Below are 16194 nucleotides of genomic sequence, written 5' to 3' on the forward strand. Positions count from 1 at the left end.
CATTTTCTTTCACACACAAGTGCCTGCTTGCCTGCCCGGCTCTCCACTGTCTGCAAAGTCACACAGCGTTCCCTTCCCTCAGGGACCCTGTCTTCTTCACATTGTCTGTACACACTCCTTCACACAAATTCCACACAGAAGGCTCCCGTCTACTTCCACTGCCATCCAGAAACTTTCCCCTCACAGCCATTTCCCTTCACTCTCTTCCTCCTCTCTGGTTCCCCCAGGGCATCCCCCTCCGGGCCCTCTGCATATGCATACTGTCTTCTCCCCTTCTGTCCCAGGCTCAGCTGTCCACAGTCACACACATACACACACATCAAGGTTCCCAACATTCTCACACACCAGTTGTGGCCGCTCCCCACACATCCAGCACACTCTTTCCAGCATTCCCTCACTTTCTTCACATTCACCTTCCTATCACAAATTAGTGGCACTGTCCCACACACACCTAAGTAGGAAATGGCAACCACTCCAGTATTCTTGCCTGGAGAATCCCATGGACAGAGGAGCCTGGAGGGCTACAGCGCACAGGGTCGCAAAGAGGCAGACATGAATGAGCACCTAACACAATCACTCCTCTCTTCTGCCCTCCTCCTCTCACGCATACCCTCTCTCTCTGTCTCTCTCTCTTTCTCTCTCTCACACACACAGTCACACTGACCAGTTCTCCCCAAGATACTGGGCCTTCCAGCTGCCGCAAAGCCACACACAGCTCGGGGTGGTTCTGGGAAGGGGCTGGCTGCCAGGACTCCGCCCCAGGGCCGAGCAGGAATTTTAGATCTCTGTCTGGGTCCTACCTGGAAACGTGCTGTCTCCTTTTTAATGCCCCAGCCCCATATCTAAAACTACTCAGCAAACGTGCTCCTATTGGCATACAGCCCCGAGCCCCCACGAACAGTCACCTTCATGCGTTGATCAACCTAAAATGAACGTTTGTGTGTTGTGCTAAATAGAAATCCTCTTTTAGTTACAGGATCAGCCAGTTCTCCCACTGTCACGTATTGAGCAGTGTACCCTTCGCTGGTATTTCTTTCCTCGTCTACTAGGTGTCTAGAAGTCTACTAGGTGTCATGTTTCTAGACGTCCCTGGGTCTGTTTCTTGGCTCTTCTCTAAAACTGCTCTCCTGCCTTCCTTCTTGCTCACCAGTTCCCTTTGTGCTGGGAATGCAGTCTAAGCCCCTGCAAGCTTGGATGGGACAGTGAAGTCTTCATAAAAAATTACCACGAACTCTATGGCTTGAAACAACCAAAATTTATTCTTTCAAGATTGTGAGGGTTAGAAGTCCGAAATCAAGCTGTCAGTAGGGCCTTCTTTGAAGGCTCTAAGGGAGGCTCCATCTTTTCTCTTCCTGACTACTGGTGGCTGCATGGAGAAGGAAATGGCAACCCACTCCAGTATTCTTGCTTGCAGAATCCCCATGGACAGAGGAACCTGGTGGGCTGCAGTCCATGGCGGCGCAAAGAGTCGGACACGACTGAGGTACTGTGCACAGCACTGGTGCTTGCCAGAAACCCTTGGCAGTGCGTAGCCCCAGTGTCTATTTCTGTCCTTCCATGACGCTCGTGTGTCTTGTTTTCCTATATCCGTCTCTTCTTTGCGTGTCCACATTTCTTTCAAGGCGTGCCTCCTGGTAAAGGCACCAGTCTTTGGATTAGAGCCCAACCTAATCCACCCTGACCTCACCTTGGTTGGATTACATCTGCACACACCCTATTTCCAGGTGAGGTCTCCTTCACCTAATGGTAGGACTTCAACACTTTGAGCCCCTAAAATAAAGGAGTTTCAATAAACATTCATGTGATTCTCACTGGGCAAAAAAGGTACAATGTATAATTGAATTCTCTGCATCACTGAATATATTCCTGACAGGAGAAAACTTCAAGTTTGTCTAGACATGAGTGAAAACTGAAAGGTTAAAATTTTTCCGATGTTGTCTTCTTCTTGTCCTGGTATGAATGTATGAGCTCAAACATCCTCTTTGTTTGAGCATTGTTTTTAGGTGTTTCTGAGGTCAGCAGTGTTCTCTGTTAGCCAGTTCAGTGCAGTCACCCTTTCTAAGTGGGAAATATTAATCCAAGAGTTCATTCTCTTCAGTTTTGTTGTGCATGAGCTAGTTTAGAGCACCTGATAAGGGTCCATCTAGGTTGTGGATAGTCCTTTAAATAATATCTTTTCCAGTATGCATAATTTCCTGGTTGCAAGTCATGGAACATCTAATTTTCATCCATAAATTATTGAGATAAGATTTAGAATCAAGCTTAGAATGTCTTTTTAATAATTCGATTAGGGGCTTCCCTGGTGGCTCATTGGTAATGAATCTGCCCGCCAATGCAGGAGACACGAGTTCAGTCCCTGTCCGGGAAGATCCCACATGCTGCGAAACAACTAAGCTCATGGGCCACAAATCCTGAGGCTGTGCCCTGGAGCCTGGGAGCTGCAGCTACTGAGCCTATGTGCCCCACCTACTAAAGCCCACAGCCTAGAGCCTGCGCTCTGCTACGAGAACTCATCACAGTGAGCTGCTTTTGCACCGTAACGAGAGAGCAGCAAGTAGAGAAAGCCCGCACACAGCAGTGAAGACCCAGCACAGCCAAAAATAAATACATCTTAAAAAAACAATTCAGTTAAACTTCACAATAATGTAACACAACAAACAGGAGTACCACAGCGTATATATTCTTTTGTGTCCAGCACTTGCCTCTCAAATCCTTTTTATGGGGCATCTATGGTTTTACTGCGGTAATTTATTCTTTCTTTATTGCGTCATAGTGTTCCATTCCTGGCTATATCACACTTTATCCTTTCTTCTGTCCTGGATAAATTTTCATGCAATAACATGTTAGTATGTTAATACATATATTAATCTGCATGATAATTCAACTGGTAGCCTCATACTTCTTTGTCATGACATCTAGGCAGTTAGCACTTGATTGCGGTTTCTGCATATGTATTAGTCTGCTAGGTCTCTAAAGAAAAACTACTTTTCTATACTCAGAACACCAAATATGACACCAAAATGTGGGTTTTAGAAACCCTGATACAGGAACCAGGACTCCGACAAAACGTACACTTCCTATTGTACCACAACACAGACTATAACCACACACCACCGACTGAGTGGTTTCAACAAGTCTTCCTGGAGGTGAGGATTTCATCACATGAATTAAGAAGAACATTCAGCCCATAAAAGCATGCAGTAACTTAACTATACATGAAAGTGAGTGTGAACACATAAATTATGTCTCATTAAATCACATAGTATATCCCTAATGCATTATCTTCTTAACAGAATTTAAAAAAATGCCAACCCCCGCCCCCCACCCCAATTCTACCCCACATGAAGGCAAGTCTGATGGAAAGAATAGCATTGGAAGTTTTAACTGATTGTGAGCAAATATTTGACTTTTGCAAATCCTCAAAATGACCAAGTCAATACATCTTAAGGGCCCATCAACAGTCCTGGAAAGTGAAGGAATTCTCAAGCATAGGCTTCTTTAGCTTCTTGTTAAATCCCACTCTGATAGAAGGTAGTATATTAGATCAATAGCCAGAGTGTCATCAAGGGTCGGTTTTTGCCACCCAGAGTTGGTTTAACATTGTACCTTCTCATAGTCCTGGGAGAAACATCCAGATGATGGAATAGCTGTTAGAACCACTGGGGAAAATGTTGAGCTAGAGAATGCTATCATCAGAGAACAAAAGGTTTTTTTTAATCAAAGGTCTGGGAAAGCCTGAGTAAGATCTCAGGACAACACCCCACCCCACCACATCTACATCTTGTACCCGGGGCCCCCAAAGGAGAAGACACTTGTCTTCATCCCCACTCCCACTGCACTGTCCTGCTGCCCACACCAGCCTCTTCTACCCCAACAATAGAGTGGTTCCCAACCCTACAGGGAAGTGTGGGGGCCCAAGACAAAGACAGAACATCATCTTGATAAAGATGGTTCCAGTGGACAGGGGCTTGGTGAAACCCATGGCTCACCTCTCCCAAGTCCTGACCAGAACAAACCTGCCTAGGAGCCAGAGGCCGGCTGGCTTCTCACCTGCTGTGGTCCCTGATTTCTTCATAATATTCATGACGATGAAGCAATTAGAACTAACTGGGTGATGATCAATAGGATAATGCAAGAGACCAATCGGATGGATGCAGACTGGCTGATATCTGGGGCCATTATTATTGGTTCTAAAATGAAAAAGCAAAAGCCTTGTCAAATCTAAGAATACACCTTCCTCAGCACCTGCTGTCCTTAGCACATGTTCCCCATATAGTTACTGACTCATGTGAAGCCACTCTTCAGGTCCAGGTATGGAAAGATTAATGGGCTTGTGCTCTGTCTTTGTGGAGCTAATATCTCTCCCGAGTTGTGTTAGTCGCTCAGTCATGTCCGACTCTTTTGCGAGCTCATGGACTGTAGCCAACCAGGCTCCTCTGTCCCTGGGATTCTCCAGGCAAGAATACTGGAGTGGGTTGCCATTTCCTACTCCAGGGGATCTTCCCAACCCAGGGATTGAACCCAGGTCTCCTGCCTTGCAGGCAGATTCTTTACTGTCTGAGTCACTGAGACAGCAAATGTCCATCTGATTATCTTTCAGGTGGACGTGTTTACTGTGAGGAGTCCTTTTTGAGGAGGACACAACTGGGGGCACTTAATTCTGTCTGGGAAGGGATAAGGGCTTCATTAAGTGACATTGGAGCTGCTTAAAGGATCAGTACGACAGGCGGGAGAGAAGGCCTGGAAACATAATGCATATATAGGTTTGGGGCCCATCGAGCAGTGCCTGGGGTCTGGGTCATTGGTTAATGAGGAAGGGGGCTCCTGTGCTGAGGGAGGTGGGTTGGGAAAGGAGGATGCTGGCCAGTTCTGTGCTATGCCCATCACTGACTCTCCAGACAGGAAGTCCACCAAGAGATCAGTCACTCCATCCATCATCACATTTTCAATTACACTAACATATGTGCTCATATCCACACATGAAGGCACTAGACCTTTGAAGAGAGCTGCCACCTCCCCCACGTCCCACTCAGTTACCTGTGGGCTCTGGGAGCAGCATCTTCTCCCAGTGTTTCAGGAATTCCCAAAGCCAGTAACTGCAGTCTCCTGTTGAAATGGTCCTGAAATACTCTGCCAGTTCCTGGTTGTTCTCCCACTCCTCCTTGATGCCTGTGGCTCCAGGATCGATGACTGTCCAGGTTATGCTCATGGTGTCAAGGAGGAGGGCTGTCTGTCCATCGAGGCTGAAGTGCAAGGATGCACCAGAGCATTGCTCGGCTTCACGTTGACAACACAGCTTTACCTGCAGGGTGGGAGGACCTGTGCCCCCCACACACAATGAGTCATCCTGGACTCTCCACAGTCCATCCTCCCCAGTCACTCAAGTGTGTCTGCACATCTAGGGCCTCGTGATCTTCTGACCATGACCTGCCCCATTTTACCCATCAGGTCCACCGGGTCTCTAAGGCTGGATCCTGTTCAGTCCTTTCACAGGAATCCCCTCCCTGCATGAACTCTTTCTCTTGCTGTCTCCAGCTCCCCACCCCCTTCCCATACTTACCCCTCGTCTCATTTTTGTCCAGTTTGATGACAGGCAGGACCATCCTGAGCTCTCTTCCTGCTTCTATCAGCGTTTGGCTTATTTCAGTCCACGCTTTCGTGTCGTTTACCTCCTTTCCCAGGAAACCCAAAGGTTTGACCTTGTTGCTGTCACTGTCATACCAGAGGAAAGGCTTTGTGTCTACGGAGCCCTGGACTTGACACCAGGGCTGGCCAGGTCTGGACTGAGATTTGACAGTGAGGTCAAGGCACAGAGAGTGGGCATCTGTGAGAGAAAACCACAGGTATGGCTGGGAGTTTCCTCCTCCAGGGCCTGGTTGCAGAGGGAGGGGTCTCTATCCCAGATCCCCTCCTCTGCTGCATCCTCAGTCCTGCCCCACCTTTAACTGTCTGAGCTTTAGTTAAACACTTTGATGCCACCGTGGATCTTTTCCGTCCATATGCTATTAGCAGGAAGATTTATCTAATGTATGCTGGCTCAGGCAGTAAAGAATCTGCCTGCAATGCAGGAGACCCAGGTTCGATCCCTGGAGAAGGAAATGGCAATCCACTCCAGTTTTCTTGCCTGGAGAATGGACAGAGGAGCCTACAGAGTCCGTAGGGTGGCAAAGAGTTGGACACACCTAAGTGACTAAGTATGCACATGCCAGCTTGTGAGGCAGCAAAAACAGAAGACAGTGTCTGGTTTCTAGAGACTTAAAATCTATCTGAACAGATAAGACTTTCAACAGAATGGGGAGAAGGATGCCATAGGACACATGCCACATTCACGATGGGTCCCTAGTCATCAGGAAAGTTTTACTGGAGTAGGAGGTGGGACTTGCCAGGAGAGGGAAAGCTGCTACAGGAGCACAGGCCCAGGCACCATGCCTTGGGTGGGGTCCTGGAAGGCAGGGTGTCACCTCCTGGGCAGCCAGTCCAACTAAACCACACCCTCACCATCCTAAGAGCAGGTGGACAGGGGCCCACCAGGGTGGAGCTCCTTCCCTCCCCATTTTCTCATGTCCCCCTCACCCACCAGAGCCCCAGATCCAGGACACTCACTGCCCGGAGTCTTCCTGGCTTCTATCAGCAGCAGTATCAGCAAAAGATGACCTGTGGTTTGTGCCAGTGACATTCCTCCCTGCAGTTTTAGGAGAGTGACCAGCAAAAGGTAGCCTGGGGTGTGTCTATACCTCTGTCTCCTGGCACCGCCCAAAGTCTTCAGTCCTAGACTGAGGAAGCCCTGTTGAAAAACAAGAAAAATAACACTTATACCCAGGAAGTATTTCTTAAGTTTCAAATGTAATTACTCATTAAAAAAAAAATACTCATGACATTACAAAGCCAAATTCACTTTGAATAACTATCCTCTCTCCAAAACAGCCCTTTTCTGGTGTGAGCAAGAAAAGCCCACGTTCTGTTGGCTCTTCTGCTCATTCCTTGAACCACTTCCTGCTCTAATCTTTCTTTGAACTCCTTCCTCCCTCACCCCCACCCCACAGCCGCTGCCATCTCCTGCTCAGTTATCCCTTCTTTTCCCCTACATCCACTTTCCATCCTAACCTCTCAAACCTTCTCTGTAATGATAACGATTCACTACATGTTAGTCACTCAGTCGTGTCCGACTCTTTGCGACCCCATGGGCTGTAGCCCGCCAGGCTACTCTGTGCATGGGATTCTCCAGGCAAGAATACTGGAGTGGGTTGTCATTCCCTTCTGTTAATCAAACCAGCAGCGGCCGACCCCACCAGGTCTGTCATATCGGAGGAGGGTGTACAACAGAGTCCAATAGTCCTGTTGGAGCCGAGCTCCAGAACAGCCGGGAATTTATTACCGTTTGCTCACCCGCAAGTGGCAAAGTCCTCCCAGGGCCCCGAGGAGCAAGCTCACCGCAAAACATTGACGGATTTTGCCGAGTCAAGCAGCAGCGGCCCCCTCCCGCCTTTCCCAGCCCCCTCCCCCGCGCTACCCGTCTCCAGCACGACATCAGCCGCGCAGGTGGCTCAACTCCGCGGTCTCCGGGCTGGTGGCTTCGTTGTGGCGAGAGAAGACAGAACATTTGCGGGGGCCCGTCCTGGGTTCGCACTCACCGCCCACTCCTTCTCCGCACCCGGCTCCTGCTATCGGCGGGGCGCGGTCCTCGCCTGCCCGGTCCAGCCAAGGTCGCTTTCGAGCAGGTTGAAACCCCGAGAGAACAACCACAAGAGAAATCCTGAAACTCTCCTCGGGGTTTTGAGTTTGAATCGCTCTTTCGAATCTCGGCCCGACACCTCGAGGCCCCGGCTCGGGGGAAGCTCGGCCGGCGGCGTTCGGAGAGGCGTCGCTGGAGCGGGGATCCCCGGGCGGGCGCCGAAGAGGGGCCCCGGGCCGAGGTGCTGCGCTCGCGGGACGGCGCCCCTGGAGGCCCGCCCGGTCGGTGAGTGAGTCTTTGTAAGGAAGTGCCCAGGGTTGCGGGGTGATGACGAGGCTCTTTCCGGTTGTCAGTCTGGGCGCCGCCGCGGTGCCTTCGGGGACCCACGAGCTGGGACGAGGCCCGGCCAAGGAGCCACGGGCGATTTCTCCGTCCTTCCCCCGGGCGAGTTTTCAGGCGCTCTGGCTCCGCCCCTCTCTTCTCTACCATCGCATCTTGGGTTTCCTAAATCGATGTCACCCTGGCCACCTGTCCAGCTGCCCCAAGTCAGTCCTTCATGGATGGCATTCCTTACAAGGGCAGCTCAGTTAGAACTGGACATGGAACAACAGACTGGTTCCAAATAGGAAAAGGAGTACATCAAGGCTGTATATTGTCACCCTGCTTATTTAACTTCTATGCAGAGTACATCATGAGAAACGCTGGGCTGTAAGAAGCACAAGCTGGAATCAAGATTGCCGAAGAAATATCAATAACCTCAGATATGCAGATGACACCACCCTTATGGAAGAAAGTGAAGAAGAACTAAAGAGCCTCTTGATGAAAGTGAAAGAGGAGACTGAAAAAGTTGGCTTAAAGCTCAACATTCAGAAAACAAAGATCATGGCATCTGGTCCCATCACTTCATGGGAAATAGATGGGGAAACAGTGGAAACAGTGGCTAACTTGATTTTTCTGGGCTCCAAAATCACTGCAGATGGTGATTGCAGATGTGAAATTAAAAGACGCTTACTCCTTGAAAGGAAAGTTATGACCTACCTAGACAGCATATTGCAAACAGAGACGTTACTTTGCTAACAAAGGTCCATCTAGTCAAAGCTATGATTTTTCCAATAGTCATGTATGGATGTGAAAGTTGAACTGTAAGGAAAGCTGAGCGCGGAAGAATTGATGCTTTTGAACTGTGGTGTTGGAGAAGACTCTTGGACTGCAAGGAGATTCAACCAGTCCATCCTAGAGGAAATCAGTACTGAATATTCGTTGGAAGGACTGATGTTGAAGCTGAAACTCCAATCCTTTGGCCACCTGATGCAAAGGACTGACTCATTGGAAAAGACCCTGATGCTGGGAAAGATTGAAGGCGGGAGGAGACGGGACAACAGAGAATGAGATGGTTGCATGGCATCACCGACTCAGTGGACAAGAGTTTGAGTAAACTGCAGGAGTTGGTGATGGACAGGGAGGCCTAGCGTGCTGCAGTCCATGGGATCGCAAAGAGTCGGACAGGAGTGAGCAACTGAACTGAATTGAAGGAACAAGAGCGTTGCGGTCTCCTGTAACCAGCGCACGTGGGCGCCCAGTGTAAAAGGCGGGTAGGCTGCTTTACAGGAAGGCAGGCGTGTGAATGAGGGAGCAGGCAGCAGTCCCCGCCCAGATCCGGCGGTAACCTGGGCGGGGCCTGTCGGCGGAGGAGGCGCTCAGGCAGTCAGAGCAGAGGCGGAGGTCCAGGCCACAGCTGCCGGCTAGCGGGAGAGGATCGCGGGTTCTGACTCGGCAGCCTCGCACTCCTGCAAAATTGGGATCCAGGTGGCAAAGGGAGAAATGGGTGGCTCCAAGAGCAGTCTTGGCTTCCTCGTTTTGCTTCTGATTGTGTTGTTGAGCGGGACGTCCAGCGGTGAGTTCGGGGATGAACCTGCTGGGGAACGCGAGGAGGTTGGATGGGTTCTGACCCGGAAAGGGGATGGGGGTGGTGTCCGTGGGGCTTCGCGAAACTTCTTGCAGCGTGTCGCCGCCGCCCCCCTCCTCTTTCCCTTCCCTCGGCCCCTTTGCTCCTCGGTGGCTCCTCCCGGCTTCTTGCCGACTCTCTGGGCCAGAACAGGGGTACCTTGGGTGTAGTAGTAATGCCGGGAGTTTGGGAGGTGACGCTGGGAGAAGAGGGGGCTGGGACGCGGCAGGAAGTGCGGTTGAAACCCCCCAAGGGTCCAGCCCGCCCCTGGGAAGTGGGAGCCCTGAAGCAGGGCCGTTTGGGACCAGTCAGCCTTCCCGGGGAGAAGGGACCCAGACCCACCCCGAAAAGCACACCCTCCCGCCCCGACCTGTGCAACAGAGACCCTTCTGGTCCCTCCATCTCCCGGCCCTTGAAGGACCAGCGCTCTTTCCCGGCCGTAAGTTATAAACGCAGAGCAGACCCGGGTGCCCAGGCGGCGGCGGCCGCGCCCTCCCGGCTGAAACGTGCTTGAGTTGCTCTTGTCCGAGCCGCAGCTGCTGGCTCCACTCCCGGCCCCCGGGCTCCGCGGCGCGGCTCCTCCCCGATCCCTGGGGCTCCGCGGCGCGGCTGCATCCGGGACCACCGAGACTCCGCGGTGCGGCTCCACCCGCGATCCCGGGGCTTCGCGGCGCTGCACCTCTCAGATCCCCGAGACTCCGCGGTGCGTCTCCACCCGCGATCCCGGGGCTCCGCGGCGCGGCTCCTCCCGGATTCCCGAGACTCCGTGGTTCGGCTCCTCTCCGAACCCCGAGGCTCCGCTGCGCGGCCCCACCCGTGATCCCCGGGCTCCGCGGCGCGGTTCCTTCCCCGGCCCGGGCTCCGCGGCGCGGTTTGTTCCCAGATCCCGGGCTCCGCTGCGCGGCTGCACCCCCGACCCCTGGGCTCCGCGGCGCCGCTCCATCCCCGACCCCGGAGGCGGGTGTGAGCCTTTTCCTGATCAGGGACCAGGTGCCCTGGCTCATTGGTTTAGATGCAGAACTTTTTTTATTAGAGAAGTGATCTTGTTGGACACTACGTCTATCCTTTAACCTGTTCGTACCCAGCGAAACAGATGTCCTGCCTTTCACTTGGCCTGCAGACTCCAAGTTGAATATAAGCAGGTTTCCAGGTAGACAGTTTCATGGACCTGCCCCAGGTCAGCATTTCTGCTTGTTGGGGGTGGGGGTGCGAGTAACAACGGGGTGGGGGTATTTCCACGCACTGTATCAGTGATTTGGCTCTAGCTCTCCTTTTCTGCAAAGTAGATGATGAGGTTATGATACTAAATGCAGCTCAACTTGACAGTAAATTCTTCAAAAACTTCCCTTCTTCAAAAATTTGAAAGGAAGGAAAATGTGCTACAAAAAAGCAGAACTATTTATGATCCTGTTCATGCAGCTCCAGCTTCTTCTACCCGTGTGTTTTGTATCAGCACAGGGGTTTGCCCTGCAGTTATATTTCTTGTAGTAATAATATTAGCTGTTTTGCACCTTCATAGTGTGACAAGAATTGAACTGGAAGACAGCATCAGTGTCCAGTAGTTCCCAAGGGTTGTCTCAGCCATGTCTCAGACATGTACCATGTCTGAGAGGAGACACACCCAACAATGGTACTTCCATCCCATTATCCTACCTTGTGGGTGGGTAGAGGAGTGTCTTGAGAAGTGCCCCTCTTTTGGAGGCCAGAGCTAAGCTGAAGGATATTGAAATATCCAAGGAGAGGATAATTCTATCCATGGAGAGGATGTACTCCAAGAAGGTAGTTTAGGGCGTATTTTCCATGGGATTTATGTAGATGAAAAAGATCCAAATAAAGAACAGCAATCATTTGTAAAAACAGAGATTAAGCTTCTGAAATTCAGGTGACAATACTCCCTGAACGTTGCAAGCTGTGAGATCTTCATCACAGAAATCTTCCTCCTATTTCCCTTGTGTGTATAGAAGATAGAGAAAACCCCTGGTGATATTGCCTTACATGAATTGGGAGAATCGTAAATAGTTTTCACAGCATTGCAAATTGTGTGTCTGTGTGTGTATTAGTCAGTCAAACTCTTCTGTCCAAGGAATTCTTCAGGCAAGAATAATGGAGTGAGTGGCCATTCCCTTCTCCAGGTGATCTTTCCAGCCCAGGGATCAAACTCGGGTCTCCTGAATTGCAGGCAGATTCTTTACTGTCTGAGCCACCAGGGGAGCCTGCAGTACAAATTAGTAGAGGCCAATAATCCGCAGGCAATTTCTCAACAGGACCTGGTCCACAAGGTCAGATTGCCTGTGGAATGGATTACCTGGTCAGAAGAGAAGCCCTCCACAAAGACCTGGCTACTAGGAGCTCTGCCATTGATGACAACCTCAAATTAAGAGTACAGATAGCCCCTCTCCAGAGTCTTGTTCCCCATGGACTCTCACTGTCTGGAGGACAATTAAAACGTGGGATCAATGGATGGCTCATGAATGTCTGGTTAAGAATGAGGTCTCCAGACTTCCCTGGTGATTTAGTTGCTAAGACTCCACACTCCCAATGAAGGGGCCTGGTTCGATCCTTGGTCGGGGAACTGGATCCCACATGCTACAACTAAGAAGTCAGCATGTTGCAACTAAGAGTCTTCATGCTGCAAAAAGATCCCAAGTGCCACAACTAAGACCCAATAGAGCCAAAAAAAGATAGATATGAAAAAAATAATTTATTTTAGTTCTCCAGGGCTAGTGATGTGTGGGCCTTCAGAGTGATAGTGTAGGAGCTCATGGCTCTGGGTCAAATACCCTACACGGATGTCGACTCTTTAGAGATATGAAAGAAGGTCATCAAATAGCCCAGCCTATCAACTGTCCTGATGAACCATTTGCTGTGATGGCTTGTGCTGGGCCTTAGATTCGGAGGAGAAGCCCAGTTCCAGCAGCTGGCCCAGTGTCTCACAGGGTTCCATGCAGCCCTGGGGGTCTGTGTCTGACTGTCCTCTCACAGTCCCCCAGCATCAGGGGGATGATGCCTGCTGAGGCCCACTTGGAGCCAGCCAGTCACAAACATCACCCAGCACTGCAGAAGCACATTGTCTTCCAGAACACTGTGCCTTAGCAATGCCATAGCATCTGAACTTTCTAAGACAGACTTAATGATGTGGAATATTTCCTAGATATCACTTTCATTAGGTTGAACTGAAAATGTTTGTATAAATTTTTTGACCAAGAAAGTTTTAAACAGTGTTATAAAATAAATAGTTTTTAAAATTGTTTCAACACAAATACTTGGACTAGCTTAGTGCCAAGTGCTTTTTAGTTTTTACTTCATCAAAGTAATGTAGTTGATTCACCCTTGAATGTGCTGGGCTTAGTTGCTCAGTCGTGTCTGACTCTTTGCGACCCCATGGACTATACAGTCCGTGGAATTCTCCAGGGTTGAATACTGGAGTGGGTAGCCTTTCCCTTCTCTAGGGGATCTTCCCAACCCAGGGATCAAACCCAGGTCTTCCACATTGCAGGTGGATTCTTTATCGTCTAAGGCACCAGGGAAGCTCAAGAATACTGGAGTGGGTAGCCTCTCCCTTTTCCAGGAGATCTTTCTGACTCAGGAATTGAACTGGGGTCTCTTGCATTGCAGGTGGATTCATTACCTGCTGAGCCACCAGGGAAACCCTTAAGTTTCTTTCTTCTTCTTCTTCTTTTTTAATATTTATTACTAGTCTTGGGAATTATTTGTCTAAAAGATAAAATACTTTGTCTTAGGAAAAGAAAACGAAAAAATGCTGTTGCCTTGTACAGGAAAAGGCAGTGTTGGAGGAAGAAAAAAGATAGAAGGAAAAAAAGAGAAAAATACAGTAGAAACAGAAACTACTCTTTCATGAAAAATTGCCTTTTTATTTTATTTTTTTAATAAAGAGGGGTTCTGCCTTCTTACTTTGGGGAAAGTAGGAGCGGAATTCACTGAAACATCTTAAATTTGGCAGATCCTAGCATATGGCACCCCACTCCAGTACTCTTGCCTGGAAAATCCCATGGACGGAGGAGCCTGGTAGGCTGCAGTCCATGGGGTCGCTAAGAGTCAGACACGACTGGGAGACTTCACTTTCACTTTCATGCATTGGAGAAGGACATGGCAACCCACTCCAGTGTTCTTGCCTGGAGAATCCCAGGGACGGGGGAGCCTGGTGGGCTGCCATCTATGGGGTCACACAGAGTCGGACACGACTGAAGCGACTTAGCAGCAGCAGTAGCAGCAGCAGAAGCAGCATTTCTCAGAGCCAGAAGTGGATTTGGGGCAGGTCAATAGTAAACAATGGTGATTTTATTTATTTTTACTTTCTGGAAAAGGAGATAACACAATTCCAGAAGGTGCAATCATGTTTTAAGGTTAAGAATACCTTTTACCACACCTGCACAGAATGGGTGCCTGAGTTGTGTTGGGTAAAAAAAAAAAAAAAAAAGTAGACAGATTTTGTGCTTATCTTCAAGGCTGGCTTAAGTATAAAATGGATTTTTAAACACACTTGAAAAAATTAAAGAATTCAATTTATTAAAAGAAAAATTACATATGCATTGAACTGAAGGCTGTCAATGCCTAGCCATTGATCAGCACCTCCCTGGAGTCAAAGCTCCTCCCAGACAGCTCAGGCTGTTACTAATTGAAGCTGGTTATGACTCATATGCTACCACTGGTGAAGTTAACAAGTGGTGGAAAAGGAGAAGCTGGTTTGTTCAGGAGCCCTGGGAAATAGTGACCTAATGTTTTCAGACCGCCTCCAAGTTTCCAGGTTAGAAAGGGGGCAGAGGTGGCGGCTGCGGGCGCATCAGCGTCTTGAGCACAGTCAGGGTGGTTGGCACAAGGCGAACGTTTGCGCACCACCAAATTATGGTTCCAACCAGTCTGGGGTTCTGCGTGTTTGCAGCCAGCAGTTTTTATGTGCTGGAGGTCTGCTTTCTGTAGAAACAACTTGAGGCTTGTGTCAGCTCTTTGTTATCTTTCAGGGAACTGATAATTTCATGACACTGCTATGTGGCTGGTCACAGTCTAAATTGTTACCAGTTTCCCAGCACAAGGAGTATTCGTTTCTCCATCTTCACATGTTCTAATCCTTAACTCGTAAACCACTGTTGTGAGACTCACAGGAGGCCTGGCTGACTGAAACTTTTCTACAAACAAGAGGCAGACAGAGACCATGGGAGGGGGGGGGCAGGTCTTTCCCACCAAGGCCCCCTAGAGCCCTTTTGGTTACAAGACCATTTATTACCCACTTTTCCATGGTCCCAAGAAGCCCAGGGCCTCCAACAGCTTCCTATCTCTTGAAGAGAATCTAAACATGCCCTCTCTCAACTGGCATCTTATCCCTCTGTCTGATAACTCACCCAGCAAAACCCCCGACCAGACCCCCAGGACCTAACTTAGGAGGGACAGGAACAGGGTTTCCCAGAGTATGACACAGGGCTCGAGGGTGAGGCTGGGCATCCCCACTTCTACGCTTTGGTCCCACATTCATAGTGTCTAGGAATTGGGACAGCAGCAGCCTATAATGGTTATTGATTAAGGTAGGAGTTGACAGATTTTTTTCTGCAGAAGAAAGTAAATCTCGAGGTCTCTTTAGGCCATTTGGTATCTGTCTCTGGGTGCAAAAGGAGCTTCCGTATTTGTGGAGCAGCAGGAGCCAAATATAATGTGTAAATCAACTGAGAACCAGACTTGTCCACTGTCCTGGTTTCTGACCCCAGTAATGAGTGACCCATCCCGTAGAGAAGCATCCAAGAGCTGCCTCAGTTGTCTGTTTATGAACCAGAAACTTACCGTGTCCTGCCTTGTAGCTTCTGGTGGTGGGAGTGTGATAGGAGTGTGGATCTGGCTGTTATGGGCTAATGCGCCACCTCTGCTGTAGTCTGGCTTCCTTGGTTCAAGGAGCCATAGGGGATACTGCATGAAGCCACAGGTGTGAGCAGGGGATAGTGGCCCTGTGTCAACTCTGGTGTCAGGCCTAGGTCACCTGCTGGCACATCTTATTTATTCCCTGTGGCCCTGGTTATGCCAAGCCACATAATCACTTCTATCCTATGACGGCTGGCCTATCTGAACTAATGGTTGGGGTTGGTGAACCCAGATCATGATGGGCAGCTCTGACATTCCATGACCAGAGGCCTCATCTCTGCCAGGCCCCAGGACCATACCAGGAGCCGCACTGAATGGTATGGGCTTTCTCACTGCAAGTGGTATGTCCTTTCTTCAGGACACCAGGAGTCTGTGTTGTGAGCCTCCAAGTAAAATGCCACATACAGCATGTAGCACCTTTCTGAACACAGGAAGCTATGATGTCACCGGTTCTGTTGGGTCATCTGCCCAAGAAGCAGGTCCAGCCACACTCATCATTCATCAATTGTGACTGACTTTGTGCCAGGACAGCAGTTGCAGCAGAGACCTAGGGTCTGTGAAGCCTGAAATGTGTCATATGTACCATTAGAGGGAACCTAGGACCTCAGTGGTAATTCAGTGGAGATAAGATAGGGACCACAGCTCTGCAGGCCTAGGGAGATTGTAGGTTGGTACTCGTTTTCATTATTTCCTCCAGGAGATGATACTGTCT

General features: G+C 49.7%; 1 protein-coding gene across 3 annotated transcripts; it reads right to left on the bottom strand.

Moving 5' to 3' along the window:
• Positions 1–943: 943 nt before the first annotated feature.
• LOC112445511 (retinoic acid early transcript 1E) lies at positions 944–8748 on the bottom strand. 3 transcript variants are annotated; one of them, XM_024989025.2, is made up of 6 exons: positions 7632–8748; positions 6604–6784; positions 5561–5824; positions 5038–5319; positions 4051–4190; positions 944–3647 (listed from the first exon to the last, which is right to left on the bottom strand). In XM_024989025.2, exons 2-5 carry the CDS (start codon positions 6674–6676, stop codon positions 4081–4083), a joined length of 729 nt encoding a protein of 242 aa, XP_024844793.1. In that variant the 5' UTR covers positions 6677–6784; positions 7632–8748; the 3' UTR covers positions 944–3647; positions 4051–4080. The 3 variants fall into 3 exon arrangements, with proteins under 3 accessions (XP_024844793.1, XP_024844794.1, XP_059740404.1); XM_024989026.2 differs by having other exon boundaries at positions 944–4190; XM_059884421.1 differs by lacking the exon at positions 7632–8748 and having other exon boundaries at positions 944–4190; positions 6604–7551.
• Between the last annotated feature and the right edge of the window lie 7446 nt (positions 8749–16194).

The sequence above is a fragment of the Bos taurus genome, unplaced genomic scaffold (assembly GCF_002263795.3).
Source record: "Bos taurus isolate L1 Dominette 01449 registration number 42190680 breed Hereford unplaced genomic scaffold, ARS-UCD2.0 Leftover_ScbfJmS_1639, whole genome shotgun sequence".
NCBI lineage: Eukaryota > Metazoa > Chordata > Mammalia > Artiodactyla > Bovidae > Bos > Bos taurus.